The following is a 19,763-nucleotide window of genomic DNA, read 5'->3' on the forward strand; positions in this document are numbered from 1 at the left end:
TTTTGGGGGGAATTCAGACTCAGTGTCAGTCTCCCAGGTGTACAATTAATCCCATGACCCTTTTTTGGTAGGAGGAGTCACAGGCAACTCCACAGCTCCATGGAACTGAATGGAAACACATTTTTTCAATGAGACAAAGCCACTTCCCTGCTAACATTTACATTATTTTCCTAGACTTATTTCTATTCCTATCAGAGATATTTGCCAATTCTCAATGTGTCTTTAGTTACTTGTGACATCAGATTCATATAGGAAAGATTTTTGCATTTGAACACACTTAATACTGGTTTTCAAGTCAAGCATATAAATGCAGGAAACACTTAACATGCAATGTTAAATGAACTAATGTGTGCATTTAATTAGCATCCTACGTCATTTATTAGATTGAATTTGCTTATGTCCCGCATTCACTGACTGAAGAGCGTGAACTAGGTGTAGAGATTCAATTTCCTTGAAGGAATTAATTTATTTTTTTCAAGTGTCCATTTCTTCTGAACACTTTGAAATTCATTACTTAGTAAAACTGAGTGCTTTATATATATTATAATACTGTAACTTCTTTTTTTAACAGATCTTTGAAAAAGCAGCAGGTTGTCATACATTTAAATGTATAGTTATATTCCTGTGCATACAACAGAACAGAACTGTACATGATTTTGCTTTCTGATCCTGAGTACCTTTAAGCTCATTTTTCATTTTCCATAACTACCAGTTCTAAAAAAAAAAGAAACAAAAATAAAAGAAATTAAAAGAAATGAAAGGAAATGAAGAGAAAAGAATATTTGATTGTTCTATACTTTAGTTCCACAGTATGTGAAGCCACAGTGAGGCTGTCTTCTCTAGGGACAGATTACCAGCTACTGTGTTAAACATCTGCACTATTATTCAGCAGCCTTCCTGTTTCCTACAAGTTTCCTGTATGACTGAACAGCCATATGCTTAAAACACAACAGCCCAGTAACAGCTACATGTATAAGTGAGGCTTGATTTATGGGAAGTTATCAGATTTAGTCCTAAGATTCTGAACACCACCTGTGAAATGCTGAACATTTTCAAGTCTCACTGACATCACTGGAACCTGAGGCCATTGCTGAGAAATTTACAGGATGAGGTAAATAATCTGCAATAATTGTTGGGGTTAAACTTGAGAACTGCCAGCAGTAATGGCAGTTTAGCAACTCCAGGCAAAAGAAGGTATGAATTTATTTGTCTGTCTGATTGATTGTGCCTAGCAATCAGGACTGGGTGCAAGACCTGAATGGCCAATGTATTTTACGTGGGCACCTTCAGGCCAGATATCTAAAGGCATTTAGACATTGATTTCAATGTAAGTTCGGTGGCTGAATATCTTTAAAGGTCTGTACATTTGTGCTTCATAGAGCCCAAATTCACCTCAACAGTTACTGAAGCATAAAATATTCGTGAGCCTCAAGCGATGTACAATTAAGCAAGCTGTACCTAATCCAGAAAAATACATTTGTTTGGAGAGCAACAAGGAATTCCAGAAACAGTCTAATGCAAAAAGGGAAGAAAACCATTCCTGGCTAACTACACATAAAACAGATGAAGGAAAAAGTTTAAAGAGGCTGTGTGCCTCCAAACAAGTCCAGGTGAAAGCTCTAGATCACTAAAAAGAAAAAAAAAAATGCCTATTTACATTGTAAATAATTATAATTTGGGATGCCAAAGAAAACTGATAATAGCTTATTAGCTCTTTTAACCATCAGTGCAGACTGGAAAACAAATGATGACGCGATCATCAATAGTTCTAAAGAGATCACAAGATATGCACCCTTTAAGTACTTAAGAGACAGAAGGAGGGAGCTGCATGCCCATGAAGGGAATCATAAATTTGGAAACTCATTGCCCCAATGAGCAGTGAGGCAATCCAAAGACAGAGCTATGACAGTAAATTGCAGTGGGCTCATTCTTTTCCCTGAAAATCATCACCAAAAACATTTATTTATTTATTTATTTATTTATTTAGTCCTTGTCCAATGGCCTGAACCTTTTTCTTGCTGAAAACAGAATACTGCAATGGAGAGATTCTGGAGTGCTATTAACCTACAAGAATGCAGGTGGTTACACCTGAACAAAATCCTATAATAATGCACCAGAGCATGTAGCAGACATTATTCAATCTAAATCAACCAAAGTTAGCATGGAAGTTAACATAACTCAATGTTATGGGCATACACAGAGAAAGAAATACCATTTTGGAGAAGTTAAACAGTTATTTAAAAAAGCCCACCTTCTTAATGGAATAACAACATCTAGTTACAGTCAAGCAAGCCATTGATTTCCTCAGAGAACTCTTAAGAGGTGTAACAGAATCTGCATTTATATGCTACATAGGAAGCATATAAAAGAACAGAAGTAAGAACTGGAAGAAGCACTGAGATGTCCTCATGCTCACGCCACAGCAGGAGAAATCTCATAACTCTTAGTCACTGAAACTTGCTAATCAAAGGGATTAATCCAGCAAATTCAGCCACCTCTCCTAGAACACTGTTGGAGGGACAAACTCTGACAACAGCTAAAGATGTAACAGATCCCTCTTGCCTCTCACACCCAAGGAAGTGTCAGGGGGACATTTATCTGGAGTGACTCCATTGGTAAGGAAGGTTAAAATACCCTTCCTCTACAAAGAGGAGGGTACCACGATTATGGTTTACAGTATTCCTAAGCTTTCTGTCAGTGACTTGTCCATCTGCTTTTTACAGCTCTTTTCCCTGTCTCATTGCTGGTCTGCATGGAGCTTTACAGACAGAGAAGGGTAACTTTCTACTCTGGAGAATTTAATAACATGCACTGCAGTCAATTCTGAAATGCTGAGCACTTGCAATCCTGTCCGCAGTTTACAGTACTCTAGGTACTTCTGAGAAGTGCACAGAAACAGGACAGCAACCCAGGTCAAACAGCACCACAAATAAATCTCACTCTGCTAACTGGGACAACATTGAGATGACTAAGCTGGTGGGCAGACTGGGTAACCTACAGGTGCTCATCCTCAGAAAACGGCAGATTCCCTAAGAGCTGGCTGAATCATGATGACATGCCTGCTCCTTTCAGATCTCATTGTGTGGAAAATGACTTCTTTTAGATAATACAAAGCAAGGGATTCAACTCACCAGTGCTCTTCACAGCCAAAATCAGAAGTAGAGCAGCTGCTCATAAGCTGAGGATCTGCTACACAGCCACTGCTGTTTTTGAATCTTGTGTAGTTTTTACGAACAATATGTCCCCTGAAAGCTAAAAAGCATAGTTATGAATCAGAGAAAAATTCTGCAGAGCCTGAAACACAGACTGGCACCTGGCTCTGCAGTGCGGAGCTGAATGCCCTAAACTTTTACTGAACCAGTGGACAGAAAGAACACTTAGCACCTCACAGGGGTGGCTCAAATGTTTGCAATGTTAACAACAGCTGGAAATTATACAGGGCCTTACACTCTCACTGTTATAGTGACCACTTGGCACAGCCCAGGCAAGGAAAACAGGCCTCGAAATGAGGACATGTCTAATTTAAATAGAAATCCAGCTTAGAATGTATTAAAATACATAGTAGAAAATCACTCCCAAAACAGCTTTTTTAATCACAACTCCCATGATTTGAGCTAATCAGAATTTTACAGAATCAGAAGTTTTACCTGCTTTTATTGTGGGGTAGGGGGATGAGGAGCCAGGGACAGATATATTCAACTAAAACTAGAAAAATTAATAACGTCTTCTATTTTTCAATTAACCGTAACCATAATAAAACATTTACAACACCTCCCATACAAATAATCTACAGAGATTGGAATTTATACCATTCATAAAAAAGAGAGCAGAACAAAACAATCACTAGAAATACTAAATGAAGTAGCAAGCATGCAGTGAAATGAAACGGCAAAGAAAATGGCAATGAATAACATTTTGAAGATATCTACATCCTTTATTTCCATGGACTGTCTCTGGATTTGGGTACCTAAATAACTTAATTACTTCTGTAGTTTTATCTGACATGAATTTGCTTGAATTCTTGACACCAGTGAGCAGTTAATAATAAAGCTCCAGCACAAACCACAGATAGCAATACATACTGCACTTAGGACAAAAGACTAAAAAGTATTGCAATGTACACTTAAACCCACAAATTTTTAAATTTTATTTTTTGTAGGGTTTATTTCAAGCATTATTTTAAGTAGAAATACCTTGATAAAGGGGGAGAAAGGGGTGAATAACAAAGAAAGTGGAGTACAGTATCAATGCCATAGTTGAAGTGTACAACAAGCAGTTGCTGAATAAGACGACTGAGGGTTGTGAGGGAAAGCAGCTGTTTATTAGTCTAGCAGGACTGCAACTTAAGCAGTGAGACAATATGTAAAAGAAAATTGGAGCGAAGATTAGGAAATATTATGATTTTGAGGAAAAAAATATGCCCTGTCCAGGAAAAGCTGTTAAGCACACTAAACATGTGCAAAAGCAGAGTCAGTCTGGGGACTAATTACCCAAAGGAGGAGGAGAAGAGCCCTCTCATTGGGGTTCCTAGAGTTCAGGGTTAAATATTACAGTTGGGAGGTAGGATAGGCACAGAAATGGGGTCTAGGGCAACCTCATGTTGGATCAGGGTCAAGATAACATTGTAGATTACAAAGGCAAATCAGGAGGTAGAATAAATATAGACTATAGAATAAATTGAGAACAGAGAAGTTGATCAGAAGATTAACAAGTTTTCCCTGTATCTCATGCCTCTGATTTTATGAAAACACTGGAAGTAGGCATTACCTACTCAATATAGAATAAAGACCCTGCAGAATTTGCAATCCCTCAATTATTACCAAATTATGAGATAATTGATTGATTTCCCTTTTCTTCCATTTAACTACTCTTACAAATTTAGCTCCCCATTCATGGGTTATTTTTGCGTAATGAAAACATGGTGGAGGAAACAAAATAGAGCTACCTCAATTGCATCTTCTCTTACCTTAGGAAAGGGCTATAACTAATCCCTTCTTCTTTATTTTAATTCCTGTATAGTGTTAATAGTCTTCTTTCCAGCCACCTACCTCCACAAAAATATGTGGTGTTGCACTTACTTGTGCAATATAAGAGAAAGAAAACCATCTGAACAGTTCAAGCTGTGGTATGCAATGTACCATAACAATCTAAGCATTTCCAGGGTAAGAAGCAGCAAAAATAGCCTTTTAATGAGAGGTTACTAAAATAAATAACCATTCACTTCACAGAAGGCATGACAGAAGTTGGGCCTGCTGAGGTGTTGTACTGAATACAGAGCTCAGGTATCGTGAGGCTGACGAACTTTCCACCCTTAATAATCTGACTGGAAAAGTCTACCTGTCTGGCAGAGATGAGGCAAGCATTCACTTGCCCCATGTGATCAGACTTCCAATCCTTAACTATCCCCTACTGACCAGACAAGGAGCCTACTCCGATATTGGCAGCAGAGACAGCTGGCCAGCAGCCACCTCTCTGCAGCTGAAACATGCTGAGTATCAGTCAGTCGATGGACTACTATAAAGATAAAGAAGCATTGAAACAACTGAACTAATAAGATAAACTTCAGTTTTATCCTTAGTAATTCCTCAGCTTTTATTAGTTCTTTGCATGTGTGTGTGTCTATAAAAATCAATCCTGATACCTACTGTGATTTTATTTTTTAAAATTCTTTTTCTTTTTCCCAGAGACTCTTATTAATGTCAGTAGAACCATTCTGGTCTTTCCCTCATTCACTACATAAAACCGGCTATATCTGATTTAATAAACACAGTTTTTACCCTGTCTTTTGTTTTCATACGTATTTTCAAAATCAACTCCTCTTCAACTTAACCTTTTCGCAAGCTGTTTTCTAACATTATTCTTCTAGAATACCTTGAATTTGACAGGTAAATGGCTGTATTTTTCCTACTTTCCCTTTAACTCATGGGATAACTGAAGTAGCAGCATAAACAAACTTGTCTCACTCTCAAAAGCTTCATCAAGCATTAGTAGGACTGCATCTTTTCAACATTTGTTAACTGGATCTGTAATGTTTCAAAAGAAATGCATATGCAGAGAATTCTACTGGGGGAGTCTGAGAGGCTGGGAAGCTGCTCCATCACAGCAATTTGCATTACTGACTGGTGCTGGTTTTGACACTAAGCACTTGGCTCAAAGAGTGTGAAATTAGCAGACTCATGTTGCTACTGCTCCACGAACAATCACTGCATCATTGAAGAAGAATGATTACCAGCTGTCACCTCATTTTCACCTTATCCAGTCTATATTCCAAACTTTCCAGCAACAGTATCTTTAACCCTGATCTTTACATAGCCAAAGATGACAGGATCTGAAAAGCACCATAGGAACTGAACTTAATTTTAGCACTTCTATTAGTAACTCGGTGTTACATGTTTTATGTGCCACAATTTAGGACATGAATTTTTACTTCTTGTACTGATCAACTCTCACACAAAGCGAGTTTTCTGTCAGCTCCAGCACCTAGCACACCAAGAATATATTTACCTCTGGGAGTCTGAAATTTGGTGTCTTGCAGTTAAAAACCTTTACTTTAAGGTCTAAGTATGAAGGCATATACATTACACACAATGTTGCACAATTCCAGATAGGAAAAGTCCAGGCATTTTCCCTCTGATTCCCATAGGAAATATACAGTTACAGAGCAAATTGTGAAGCACAATGTAGAAAGATCAAAGCTAAACAATCACAGGTCTATACAAGAAGTATAAAGAAAGGAGATGAAGTAGTATTTTAAAGAGCAGAAGGATTCATTCTCAGTCGCAAAAAAATCACGTTAAGCAGACATTTTCTACACAGACACATTTTTAATCTACAATATCACCTAAAATAGTATATAACAGCAAGTTGGAAATGAAAGCTCACGCTTGCTGAAGAGAAGATATCATGGTAGTTTATAATCAGAAGTTGATTTGCTATGAACAGCATATCACTTTCTTAATTTGCCTAGTTAAAAGAGCATTCAGCAGCTTAACTAACAACATCTGAGAGGATTTGGAGCCCATGAATCTGATTCTTCACTCCATGCCAAATTAATTCTAGTGAACAGTAAGAGGGATGGAGAGTCACTTCCTTTGCTGGGTCCCATGAATACCTCCCCTCTTTCACCTCTCACTTTGGATAGATATTGGGTGATGCCTGTTTAATAGCAGAAAAAACCAACTCTTGTCTTAAGTTCTCCAGCCGAAGCATTACCAGAAAGCAAGTCACGTGTTCTCACATACAAGCAGTAACTATCAGTAACAAGCAGTGACTATTAGGAAGACTCACCAAGACTGCCATCAGGACTGGTGTCACTGATGCACACCACCACTTGGACATAGGGTTTTTAATTACCATGCATTACAGTCTCTGATCTTGAGACTTGGTCAAAGGAAAAAAAGTGAAGATGACTGTGAAACTCTTTGTCAATATCAGCAAGGGAAAGGAGTAGGTTTTCCAACGTATTGTTGGACAATGTACGTTGCTGTCCCTTCCTGATTTTAGCAAGGGCATGAAATCCAGTAAGAATGGTCTCCTTTTCATCTCCTCAAAACCAGGAGAGAAAACCAAAAGGGAACGCAGACATATTCACATTGACAGAGCTTAGCTCAGAGATGGGGATAGAATATAGGACCTCATACTTCAAAACCGTAAGGCCTTCTCACTTTGCCTAACATGTTCCCTGCACATGAGCAGCAGGCTTTTAATGGTTACTAGAGATAGATACTAAAAGTGAAGAATTACTGGATGCCCTAAACTAGTACAGAAAACAAAGAGGTGGAAGAGTAAAGTTAACCAAAGCTGTGCAGCCTGTACAAACCAGCCTGGTTCACCCTGAATGTGAAATCAAGGTAATACAATGAGTCAGTTCAGCTGCCATTAAGAGAAACACATACATCTCTTCAATGGTTCTTACACTGACAATGTAGTTAAAAGGAAGAAAATTAATGATATAAAAAAGTAAAACTGGATCTGATACTTAGTGGTTGTTATTTTCAGGAAAATTAAAATACATTTTTTTTAGATATATTTATAAAGTGCTTAGAAGTTTTTGAAACATTTTACTCATGTAATTCTTAGATCTATACAACAGTATTAGCCAAATACATGTATACACACATGTACATAGTGATATAAATAGACAGATAAATATAGGGTTTTCAAGAAAGACTTCCTTGTTCTTCTGTTGAAGCCAACATTAAATCTTTGCTGTTGAAAATCCCAAAGGTAACACTTTTATTAAAAGCTTACATTTATTATAAATGTAAAATAGTAAATTACAGCTGTTCTCAGGCCCTCTTTTTTTTATTATAATGGAGTAAATTTTGCCAGAAGCACATGTTAGAGATAAGCAAACAGCGAGCAACACTGCATGGGCAGAAGTTACAGAAAGAAAGCAATTTACAAAGGGATGCTTCATCTGGTTTCCTTCAGAACATCCATCACTTTTTATTTTAGAAAAAAGAGCCCAAATCTTGAGTTCTTGATAAAGAATTTTCCAATACAATGTGACATATGGTGAGTGTGCGAGCACGTGTTGGAGGAGGAGATGGTGGCTGAATGGATTAGTCATTTGCCTTTCACCTCTGGAAGCATAGTTAAACTCAGTCCTGACCAGAGCTGCACAGTATATTCCAGATGGCTAAAGTGGGCCTAATTAAAATGAATTCAGTGATGTCACCTCGGATCTAAGTGAATCGCATGCACCACTCATTTGGCATTTTGGCAATGTCAGTTCACAAATGAAATAACCAGATTAAAATCCTCCCTTAAGTCTTTTGGGACAACAGTCACACTGCATGGAAATACATGCTATCATAACTAGAAAATGTACTTTTATAATTGTATCATCTGTTGTTTTAAATTCTAATTAATGCATTATTCTAATACAAAGAAACATTAAATGAGACTTGCATGTGAGGTAAATCAGTGCAGCAACATTTCAGTCAGATGATTCAGTGGATATACATTGATTTAAACCAGCTGTGAATCTGGCAACATAATTTTAAAAAATTCTTTATTTTAATAAAATATTTTTCCTTTTATGTAGACATAAATCAAAACAATACAAATCCCAATTACAAAGAAATACTCAGAAGCGCAAAGTATTGCTAACTCAAACACTTTACACAAAATCATTCTTTACAATTCATCTCTAAGTTAAAAATTAGCATTTTCTAACCTTCACAGTTTGGGAAAGTGTGACTGGAAGAAGTAGGAAAGACCTTGTACACCCTGTCTACCATTTTAGCCATGAGTCTAATAACATCTGTGTATTCTGAGAACCTATGATGTAGATACGCTGAAGCAGGGTAGCTTTTTCTTCCCCACCTAATTCAAATTCACAAATACTTTGTTTCCTACCAAGGGTGTTTTTCCCCATCTGAAATAATGACTTTTTTTTGTGTAATATAATACACTCAGGAATTGTATCCTCATTTATATTGTGAGGGTTGTTTTCTTCCTAAGTTTGATTTTTCTTCCAACATTTCTTCAATGGATAGTGAACTGCTGGGCCCACAGAGATCTCCAGACCACCAGCTCATGTATTTGAAAGGCATCTGTTTATTTTTAAAATGCAAATGCAGCCTACCTCAAAGACTGACTTGCAAGAAATGAACAATCTGAACAAGTCAAGAGGTTTCCAATCAGGAGCTGTGTTCCTCCTTTATATCAGGCTATGATCACTTGCTGTCAAAACCACTTAAACAATATCCTGGAATCTGAATGAAGTCCCCCCACAATTAAAATGAGCAGGATAATCCTGCAAGAATTATTCAGGCAAATCATTTTTCACACAGTTTAAAGTAATGATAAGGTCATTTACAAAAGAAATCAGCGCCTTTGAAATGCTGACTTGTAGACAGAGGACTGCCTGGAGGAGGGCCATAGATAACAGTGAAGACTGGCCTCCTAACACTACCCTCACAGTCTTTGGAACTGATTCTGATGAAGAGAAGGCCCAATAAGGTTAATACCCCTACTTTGATCTCTGTCAAAGCGTACCAGCAAGAATTAATTTACATTTCAGATGAAAAAGGTTGACAGCATGAAAAGGCATCTTGTTTCTGGTATGTGAATGTGCTGTAATAGATCGGGAATTCTGAAAGGAAGTTCTGAGGAAGCTAAAGGGATAAGCCGAGCGGCTGCTTTTATTGGGAAAGAGATGAAAGGAAAACAAATTTCAATATGCGCTGTTCTGTAGAAACATGTAAGCCAAATGCTTCCTAAATTTCAAGGCCTGCTTGAGCAGAGGGGGAGGGAAAGGAGAGGGAAGTACATATATTTTAATTATATGGTTTTGCTAATGTCTGGATGACAAATTCAAACAATCTATCTCACTGCCTGAAATGGCTTATTTTTTTTAAAAATACGAAGGTGATCATACTCTATCTTACTGAAAAGCTGCCTTGAACTACACACTCACATTATAAGATGTGCAGGGAAGGGAGAGATTTGGAGTTGCTTTTGTCTCCATGTCACTAGGCACTTGGACAGTGTAATGTAAACAACAGAAAGACTGTCAGCGTATTTTAAAACCTGGAAAATGGCCACCATTAGCAAGCATGAGCTTTGATTTGAAACACAGAATAATTAGCATGTAAAGAAGAGAAAATGTGCACAAGAAGAATTTTCAAATAAGAAGACCTAGATATAGGTTTCCAAAGGCAGACAGAAATGTGTTGAGGATTATTATTATATGCCTTCAAATGCAGTGCCAAAGATAGGAGGAACAGGCAGCCTAATTAATACAAAGGTACACTGTGTCACCCTTAACCCTATAGTCCTAATGCTTATTCACCCAGACTGATCACTGAAACTGTCAAGTGCCAGGTTACAAAGGAAGACAGTGTGTGTGTTGGTGGGAAGAGTGCTAACAGCGTTCCTCCACCATTAGGTCCAGAGGGCTCAACAGAAGTGTCCACATTCAAGGGTAGGTGTACACTCCCACTGCCTCTGCTCTGCCATGTTCAACACAGCGTCTAAGAGATGGCAGGAAGGAACACAGCTCTGAATCTCTCCCATGTGTGCAAACAGCAGAATAGATTGGTTGCTTTCTCTAAAGAGGTAGTAATGAGCATGCATCTCCTACACGCTAAGAAATCTGGCTGGATAAAACTCTAAGGCAGAATGTCCCCTACATTCTCCAAGTGATACTGCTACACACCAGCTTCCTACTGAACCTGAGATAACTCTCATCTTAAGGAACTGGTAATAGTGGGACAGTGGTGGGTCAACTGTTTCACTTTTCTTTTTACAGCAAAAGGCTGTTGTAAGTCAGGAAATCAAAGTCCAGGTACGGCCAAGTGTAAATGTAGCAAATACTCCAGAAAATAATTGCAGGGGGTACTTTAAGATCTACTCTCTGTGCTATCATGAAAACAATAGAAAATGACAACATAAAGCAGAGGAAGAAGGGGAGAGAGTGCTTATGCAGTCCTTCAGTGCTTGTTGTAACGGGAGAAAAAATTTCTCCTTAACAGTTCTCCATTTAATAGAATATTCTCCATTTGACCCTAGAGCTATAGTTCATGATTCTACATAACAGTATGCATGCAAAGCTACAAATTATTATTTTATCCTAATGACACTCTGTTCCTTTCTGTAACTAGACTGGTATTCTGTTTTCTGCTGAAAGTCACAGCGATGCTTAATTCCAGATTTGTCTAGCAAATTTAGACAAAAGAAAAACAAATTAATTTACTGGAAATGGCTTGAGAACAAAGTAAAAGAACATTTAGAACACATCTTTTCCAGATTGACTTTAGACTATACAATACAGAATAGAGAGGTGACAAAGCTTAAGGAATTATAGCACAGGAAGCTGGTAGAATAAAGGTGGTATCTTGGTTTATCCGTAAACACATTTCCTACAACTCATTTTCGATCAGCTACAGTCTTTCAACCTGGGGTTGGACAGGGAAGGTGTATTACACTGCATCATATGGAGGCTGCTTCACATTGGCAGCATCTGAAAACACCATTGAGTTCACGGCACTGGTTCTTAGATTTCTGTGCCATATGGTACCCTGCTCTCTACTAGAGACCTACACAGCCCTATGGGCCTGTTCCTCCAATAATCTCTTTAAAGTTTATTCAAATTCATATTGATATGGCTGCATAGGAGTCTGGCAGAGAGTCAAAAGATTGGCCAAAGCTGGCAAACCCAGCAAGCAGTCAAAACAAAAACCTGGCAACCTGCCAAGATCAGGGCTCGACACAAAGACAGAGAAATGCATGTCCAGTGCCTCCCATCCACACTTTCAGTCAACTCAATCCAGTGCTTCATACCAGCTCTACATATAGTTGAATCATACTGACTGTGCTCAGAAGAATCTTAAAGAATTGACTCAACAGCTTTTAATCAGTATGTTTTGCTTCCAGAGAAGTACTTACAAAAAGCCCAAGTGCCTGATACCTCTCACTGATGTCGTTTGATACTGAAGAACAAACTATCAGAAGTAATGTTTTTGATAGCTTTTATTTGGACTGTATGTATTTCTCTTGGCTATAAACACTGACATGTGAAATCACCCACAGAAAAATAGGTGTTGGCAATTGAAATAATGTTTTAATTACCTGCTTGAATATGTATAGCTGCATCAGTTCTTCTGTTCCTTATTTCCTTGTACTTCCTGCGAGCTTCATATCCTCTCCAGGCTAAAAATACAAACCCATGTGCTGGAAATTACATTTATTTAAGGAAGTGCTACAGAGTCTACAGAGTCAGAGATGTGCTGAAACTTTCATCCCTCCTGCCGTAACACTCCAGCCCCCACTCCCAATACCTCTTCCCCACCCATCCACATGTTGAACTCTGGGTTCACGGCTGCAGTATCCACATCCCCACAACTTCAAACACTGCTTCACTCATCCAAATTTTAATTGTCACCATGTGCTCACTGATGTCCTAACCCAAAAGGCAAAGGTGCATGATCATGTCAGCACAAGAACTCCCCTCCTCACACAGCTCCCCAAATTCGATATAAGGAAGCCTGCTGCATTACTGACAATCAGCCTCTCAGGCCCACCCCACGATGTATGTTATCTGGAATTCTGGTATGCATGGTGGGGGGAGGCATGCTACTGCATTTCATTTATGTGCTGCATGCTAGTGTAGACATATCTAACAATATTTTCATTTTGTGCACAGGCATCACATCCAAAATACTAAAATATTTAAATAAAGACATTACCAAATACTAAGATGACACCTTAGAAGTAAACCAATAACATTTGCATCAATTAGCTGGAGAGAAAAGCACCTCCAGTTATTTTGATTTCATAATAAACTATTACGAATTAATAAATAATGTACATGCAATTTAACAGCTTGAAATGCAAAGACACTCAATGAAATAGGGAATGTGAACGTTTACCTGACTGTATGGTAACAGCACTATTTTCTCTTTTCTCTTTGACTTTCTTGTACCTCCTTGCTCCAAGCCATCCCTTGATATAGGCTTGCATGACCACCACCCTCCCTATAACTTCTCGCAGGAATAAATTTAACTGCTCTATGTGGTAATACTTTAGAAAAACCTGAAATGGAATAATAATAAAAAAAAAATCAGTACTACATGCAGGCAGTAACATAACGTCTTGTATTCTGCCTTTTCATTAGTCTTACGTCAGCCTATTTTAGGGCACCGTTGCTGAAAAAACTGGTAAAATACTGGTTGCTGATATCATAGCAATCTTGTGAATCCAATATTTGCTCTCACTGTGCTTGTGGAATTTCATTATTCCACTGATTATAATCACCCCATTGCAAAATAAACCACATATTTATCCCCTTTACAAAGTAAATTGCCCAGGGGGATATTTTCAGGTATCAACAATTTTGAAATACAGCCTTTCTTGACACCGGGAAGATAAATCCTGGGTTGAATCTGTTTTTAGACAAAATATTGTCTAACAGCATTCTGCTTCAGGAGGCAAATCCTATGGGTGCATACATACACTTTATCTGGGTCTTGAGCAGGAAAATTCTCCTTGTTTTTCCTTTGTGCACTGTAAAACAACTCAAGATACTGTATAACATCCTTTTTACAGAAGTCATCCACGCCATTTTAAACCATGAACAAAGGCTCTTGACAGAGCCAGAAGGATCTCACCTGAAACTCCACAAATGCATAATGTACTAACCAGGCTCACAGGATGGGCCAGAGTGTGAAGTTGCAGTCATGCCATGATTAAGAGCAGGAGGAACTTGAGGAAGGCACTACCACAGCAGGCACTGATAGATGTACTGTCCTTATCAAGGCAGCCACGTGCAGAATGTGCTTTGGGGAGGTACCCAATGCACACCTCCTCTTGCAGCACTAACTAAGCTGGCTTGGGAGGGCACCTCTGTAACCTGGGAGGCTAACTGGAGCAAATTCCCTGCTCTTTTCTTCATTCATGCAGTACTTTTCAAACCACTATTAGACATGTTTTGCTAAAAGGATACTATCCTTGAGAAAATGTTAGCACCCTCTACCTTGGTTTTCCCAAGAATCCAGTTGTCTAGTTTAGATTTCTCCAAAATGGTAAGACAGTTTTCTCTGCTACCAAGGGGAGTCTCGTGTGCCTTGAATGCAAGGTAATAATACCTGCAAAACCAAATGACAAAGAAAGAATTGACTTGACAATCAATATGTACTTTCACTGCTCTTCTCTAGCTCAGAGCTGCATCTCTAGAACTCATAGGCCAAATTTTCCCTTATACTCAGTCCTCTTCATAAATCATGACACAGCTGTCATGAACAGATATTTGAGCTTATACATGACATAGGAAAATAAGTGGTACCATAGTGGTGACAAGAATCTGCTGCATTCTAGAAATCCCCAGTCAGTGTAATCGTCCATAAAGGTCTTTCACAAACCAGTGCAACTTAGGAAACACCCAAGGTTGCTCGGAATTTTTCAGGCAAATGAGTGAATGAATGACAGGGAGAAGAAGGAAAAGTGCTAGGAATCAGAGTAATAGAAAGGAAGGCAAAAATAAAACCTTTTGCATAACATACATAAAATAAGTACGCCATCTACAGAGCTGCATAACATACTTTGGCACAGTTACATCTCACTGCAAGTCTGCAAGTTCTGTTGAATATTCAGGTGCTTCCTGAGCTGTTCAGTGGACCTTTACAGGTTTCTAAGTGGGAGAAAAGTCAAATACTAGCACCAAAGAAAGAGAAAAGCACCAAAAGTAAGTTATTCATGACCTGATGCCTGCTTCTTATGAGAAATGCCAAAAAAGGCATTTCAGAATTCTTCAGTATTTTAGTTACTGGTATTGGTCATTTTTCACAGAGAAATATAAATGGCCTTGACATTCTTTGGGGAGCATAAATCCACATAAGAAGTCCAAGGCTCTTGAGCTTGTAACAAGATCACTCCCATCAACGGAACTCAGGGGAGCTTCCCATTTTCAGTATGCCTAATAGAAAGACTGAGGATTCTCAATCGGTGAAGATAAAGGCCAGCACTAGGAGGGTAGGCACCACAACGATAGTGATACTGACTGATTATTGAAGCTGAAAGGCTGCCACTGTGCGTGAAGAATAAAGATTAGTTTACGGTAAAAACAACTCTCATATCAATCTTAATTTACAGACAGCAAGATGCTCAGACTGCATGAATACCCACCTGTGTTTCACACCTCCAAAAGAGGTCACATATATGCATAATTAAAGCAATGGCATTGCTGTCATATCGGCAAGGATTTTATCAGTGCTGACGGTTAAACAGAACTAGCAGCTATTTTAAAGAAAAAACAAGTTAATTACTCCTCATATGAATGTAATAATTTTCTTTACTCACACGGATTTCTGTGGTTATGATTAGGTTTGTAAGTCATTAGGCATGATGTCTTTTTTCTGTTTCATTGGGATAAACAATTAATTGGAATGATTATGATCAATTTTAGTGGCCTTTGGAGCAGGCTTATACTAAACAACATTGACTTTTCTTTTGTCCATGTTCCCTTGCAAAGAACAGCCCCTAACAATTATGTGAAACAACATTATTGTGCAAATAGTTAATGAAAAAGGGATGCAAACATGTTTGAACTGAATTAAGAATGAATGGACCAAACCCTACCTGTAAAGCCACCATGCATTAATGAAGAATGGTTTTATAGTATTTAAGTAACTCTACTTGCAAACAATTACGTTAAGTAACAGCAAGAACATGTGCCAGTTAGTTTACAAATTTAAGGTTATTTTAGCACAAGTACAGCGTTAGATGGTAGCAACTGCCACCTCACCTCTCATTTATGAACTGCCATGTGTTGTCTTGGTCTTTATTAAGTTATACTTCTACAGGTGCTACTCTATTTACATTGTGTTTGAGAGGAACTGGCAGGTTGAGCAAACCATTCTCCTAATTATTAGCATGGGGAAGAGCCATCAGATGTTCTTTAAAACATAAAGAGAAGAATTGGACCAGTGAACCTCAAAGACAGATTCCTCTGTAGCCACACAGAGGCAAGAAAATATCCCACCTCATAGTGAAGAAAATACAGAGAAGAAATCAGAAAGAATGGAATAGTGCAATACTTTTTTTTTTTTTAATCAGGGGAATATGATTTTCCAATATTAGCTCCAGTTAATCTCTAGATATTAGCTCCTGTTGTCACAAGAAAGAAAAAAAACCCACTAAATGGTCAATAAAGATCACAGGGGAACAAAATGACATCTGAAGGCAGAAGCACTGGAATCAGTCCTGGACCAGAGACACAGATATTCACCAACTGGAGACATTGCCCACTCTGATATATGATAGGAGATTATGTGTTACAGAGTTATTTTTAACACAGTGACTTTCTCAACAACATGATATTGCAAATTCTTTAGTCAAGTCTTTCAAAATACTAAGAGTCATGCCATTTAGTAGGCATGGAGAAACATGGTGTATTTAAAAGAAAAAAAAGTACGTTTCCTCCACCTTATTACTGAACTTCATGATGCCAGTTTTCATAAGACAAATGGTATTATGAGTTGCACTAATAAAACTCGGATTTAAAATAGACATAGCACAAACAATTTGTGATAGCATACAATTTCAACAGATACTTGACAGATACATCAGGGAAGTTGCACTAGTAGTAAATTGCTGTTTGCTTCAAAAGCCAGTTCAGATAGCCATGTTATTTACACATGTATGTAACTTAAGCAGTTCCTTTCCTTAGAAGGAAGGAAGGATTAAAGTGGGTGATAATATCAGTTTTCTGGTTGTTCATACATCTTTTAAGGCATGTTGTAGTCGGGAATTTTAAAACCATGGAACAGTTTTTAGATAGCACTGATGCAATAAAATAGGCAAGGGGGATCTCATAATTTTTGAATCTTACTATCTTATCTATGACTTTCTAATTAGTGAGAAGTTATTCATGACAAATACCTGACTAAAAAGTATTTTTGAGCTATGCAATTTACATGCCTGACTATTCCATTTTGTTTATGACAAACTTCAGTATCTTTCAAATGTAGTACCCTCTCCATTAGCTCTCTTTCATGGTCTAGAATGTAGCTGCTGTTGGTACTCAGAAAAAAACCATAAATAAAACAATGCCCATTTTTCTTATCAAATCCTGTTTTAACAAATGTTTTTATAAATTTAAATTTACCTGTCTTCTAAGAAAGAAAGCCATTCAGACTGACAGTAACTTTACAAACCATGGGAATATGTTCAGTTTATTGTTTCCCAATATTTCATAAAAACATCCTCTAAACGGTGTTTTTCCAAATGTTTTGACTGATCCAACCACTGCACCGAAGACTCCTGTAACTAGTTAAACACACTGGGATGTCAGATTTTCAACATCAGATCTTCCTGTTCCTTTTCAGTTATGTCATCAAAAATAAGGCAGAAATGACTCTACTCATCAGAAATAAGGTCTAGCAATATGAGACTGGCAATTTCTTTTTGATTATTTCCCCTCCAGCACTCCTTTTGGAGTTTGCATTCTGCACAGTAAAAGGTCTCTAGATTAGTGTTCCAAAGCTCAAATCCATGTATTTTTTTTAAGCAAATACTTTGTTTTCTATCTGGTGCCTGTTTTCATGACTGAATCACGTAACTAGAGATGCACAAGTAGTTTGACTTGATGTGCTCAGGATAACTGTATGGCAACACAGCATGTGCCACATAGGGTCATCCAATTATTTTACCTACTCTAAAATCTTTGTATAGCAATGGACCATATGGAATATTTTGGAGGAAGGTAAAATGTTTCACCTTAATGTGTCTGGTAAAAGTGTGCAAATATTGTACATGGTGAAATGGTAGAGAAAATGTCTGGGAATGCACCCAAAACTGTGGGGTATATGCAACTACAACTGTTCATTTTGATTTATTGGCGTAATTTCATCTCTATCATACTTATGTAAATCTACTGTACAGAGATCACAGTGTGACCTCTATTTACAACATTTCACTGAGAAGAAACCAGATACTTAATTTCAGAAAAGTAGAGCTAGAAATCACATTTGCTTCCAGATGAGATGAAAATTTCACAACTCTACTTTTTTATTTCCATGTTTGCATTTGTTATTCCAGCAGAAAATGCAGTAGTCTGGAATACTTCAGTGCTCTTCTATGTTAAGCCAATACTTTTATGTCTACTTTTAAAAATAAAGTTTATGGTCCTTCATGTGTTGTTTCACAAACATGCACGTATTTGTGCAAAAATACATTATTTTCTTGGGTTATACATCCTGCTTGAAAATTTCCTACACGTGACACATATTCACCTACATGTTTCCTAAAAGTACTTGACTAATCACTTTCTCAGTAGCAGTAAGACTAAGTAAGAGAAAAGTAATTTCCCCTCAGAACTGACTTCTCAGAGCTGATGAAACTCTGGTATTATGTATTTCTTAAGCAGTGGTTCTTACACTGCACTAGAAACTATCCTTCATAGACATGAATAGTATTCCAGACAAAACATACATTAAAATGGGATTAACTGTACTTAGTAGCCATTAGGCATAAACCAACATTTTTGAAAAGTTTAATTTATCCCCAGATCAACAATTGCAAAGCTAGGACATGCAGAGTTAAGGTTAAATATTAAAGACATCCAAGTATGCTAAGATATGGAAAACTTCAGAATTATGCTATGCATTAACTATCTGATTATGGCCAAGGCATTTTAGTGTTGGTGGTTTTAGATTAGATAAACTGATTGTAAACAAATGGTTCAATTTCTCTCCCCTCCTTAAAGGGTGAACTGTGGAACTGTTCAATAAATAGCATTTAAACAGCACCATTAACTACTATACCAGTGTCTCTTACTAAAGTTCCCTTCACATTCCAGACTTAATGGCAGCATCAATTCGACACAATTAACTCAAAAAAGTAATTATTAACCCTCTTCCTCTTTAAAACAAATCTTTGTACTAAAATATACTGGCCTGAGGTGTAGAATGGATAATGATATGTGAAAAGCATGAGGTGCAAGAGGGCAAAATCCCTTTCTAGCCAGACCCCCAGCAATAGCAGGGAGATTCTCAACATTCCAAAAGATATTTGTTCCTTCTCAGCCCTGGAGTTGGAAAGTTTAAAAACCCCATGTTTTTAGCACTGAAAGAGCCATTAAATAACTTTCAGAAATTCCTAACTTGTATTGGTTGTATCTCACCTCTTTCAGAAACTTTCACATCTGAATTCATACATCTAATTACATTTGACTCTATACTGAGAGTATGAATGAAAAAATGTAGACGAAAAATGAAAAAAACATCTAAGATACTCTTGAAATTCAGTAACAGATACCT

General features: G+C 37.6%; 1 protein-coding gene across 1 annotated transcript in view; it reads right to left on the reverse strand.

The window, feature by feature from the left end:
* The window catches only part of MYO3B (myosin IIIB), a 206,403-nt gene that overhangs the window by 48,907 nt on the left and 137,733 nt on the right, over window positions 1-19,763 (reverse strand). Inside the window, exons 28-31 of the mRNA XM_050899969.1 lie at window positions 14,483-14,594; window positions 13,380-13,542; window positions 12,580-12,660; window positions 3,132-3,252 (exon numbers count right to left, since the gene is read on the reverse strand). Of these exons, the coding sequence (XP_050755926.1) occupies window positions 3,132-3,252; window positions 12,580-12,660; window positions 13,380-13,542; window positions 14,483-14,594 (477 nt within the window). The remainder of the gene's footprint in view (window positions 1-3,131; window positions 3,253-12,579; window positions 12,661-13,379; window positions 13,543-14,482; window positions 14,595-19,763) is intronic.

Source organism: Gymnogyps californianus, chromosome 7, assembly GCF_018139145.2.
Source record: "Gymnogyps californianus isolate 813 chromosome 7, ASM1813914v2, whole genome shotgun sequence".
Lineage (NCBI taxonomy): Eukaryota > Metazoa > Chordata > Aves > Accipitriformes > Cathartidae > Gymnogyps > Gymnogyps californianus.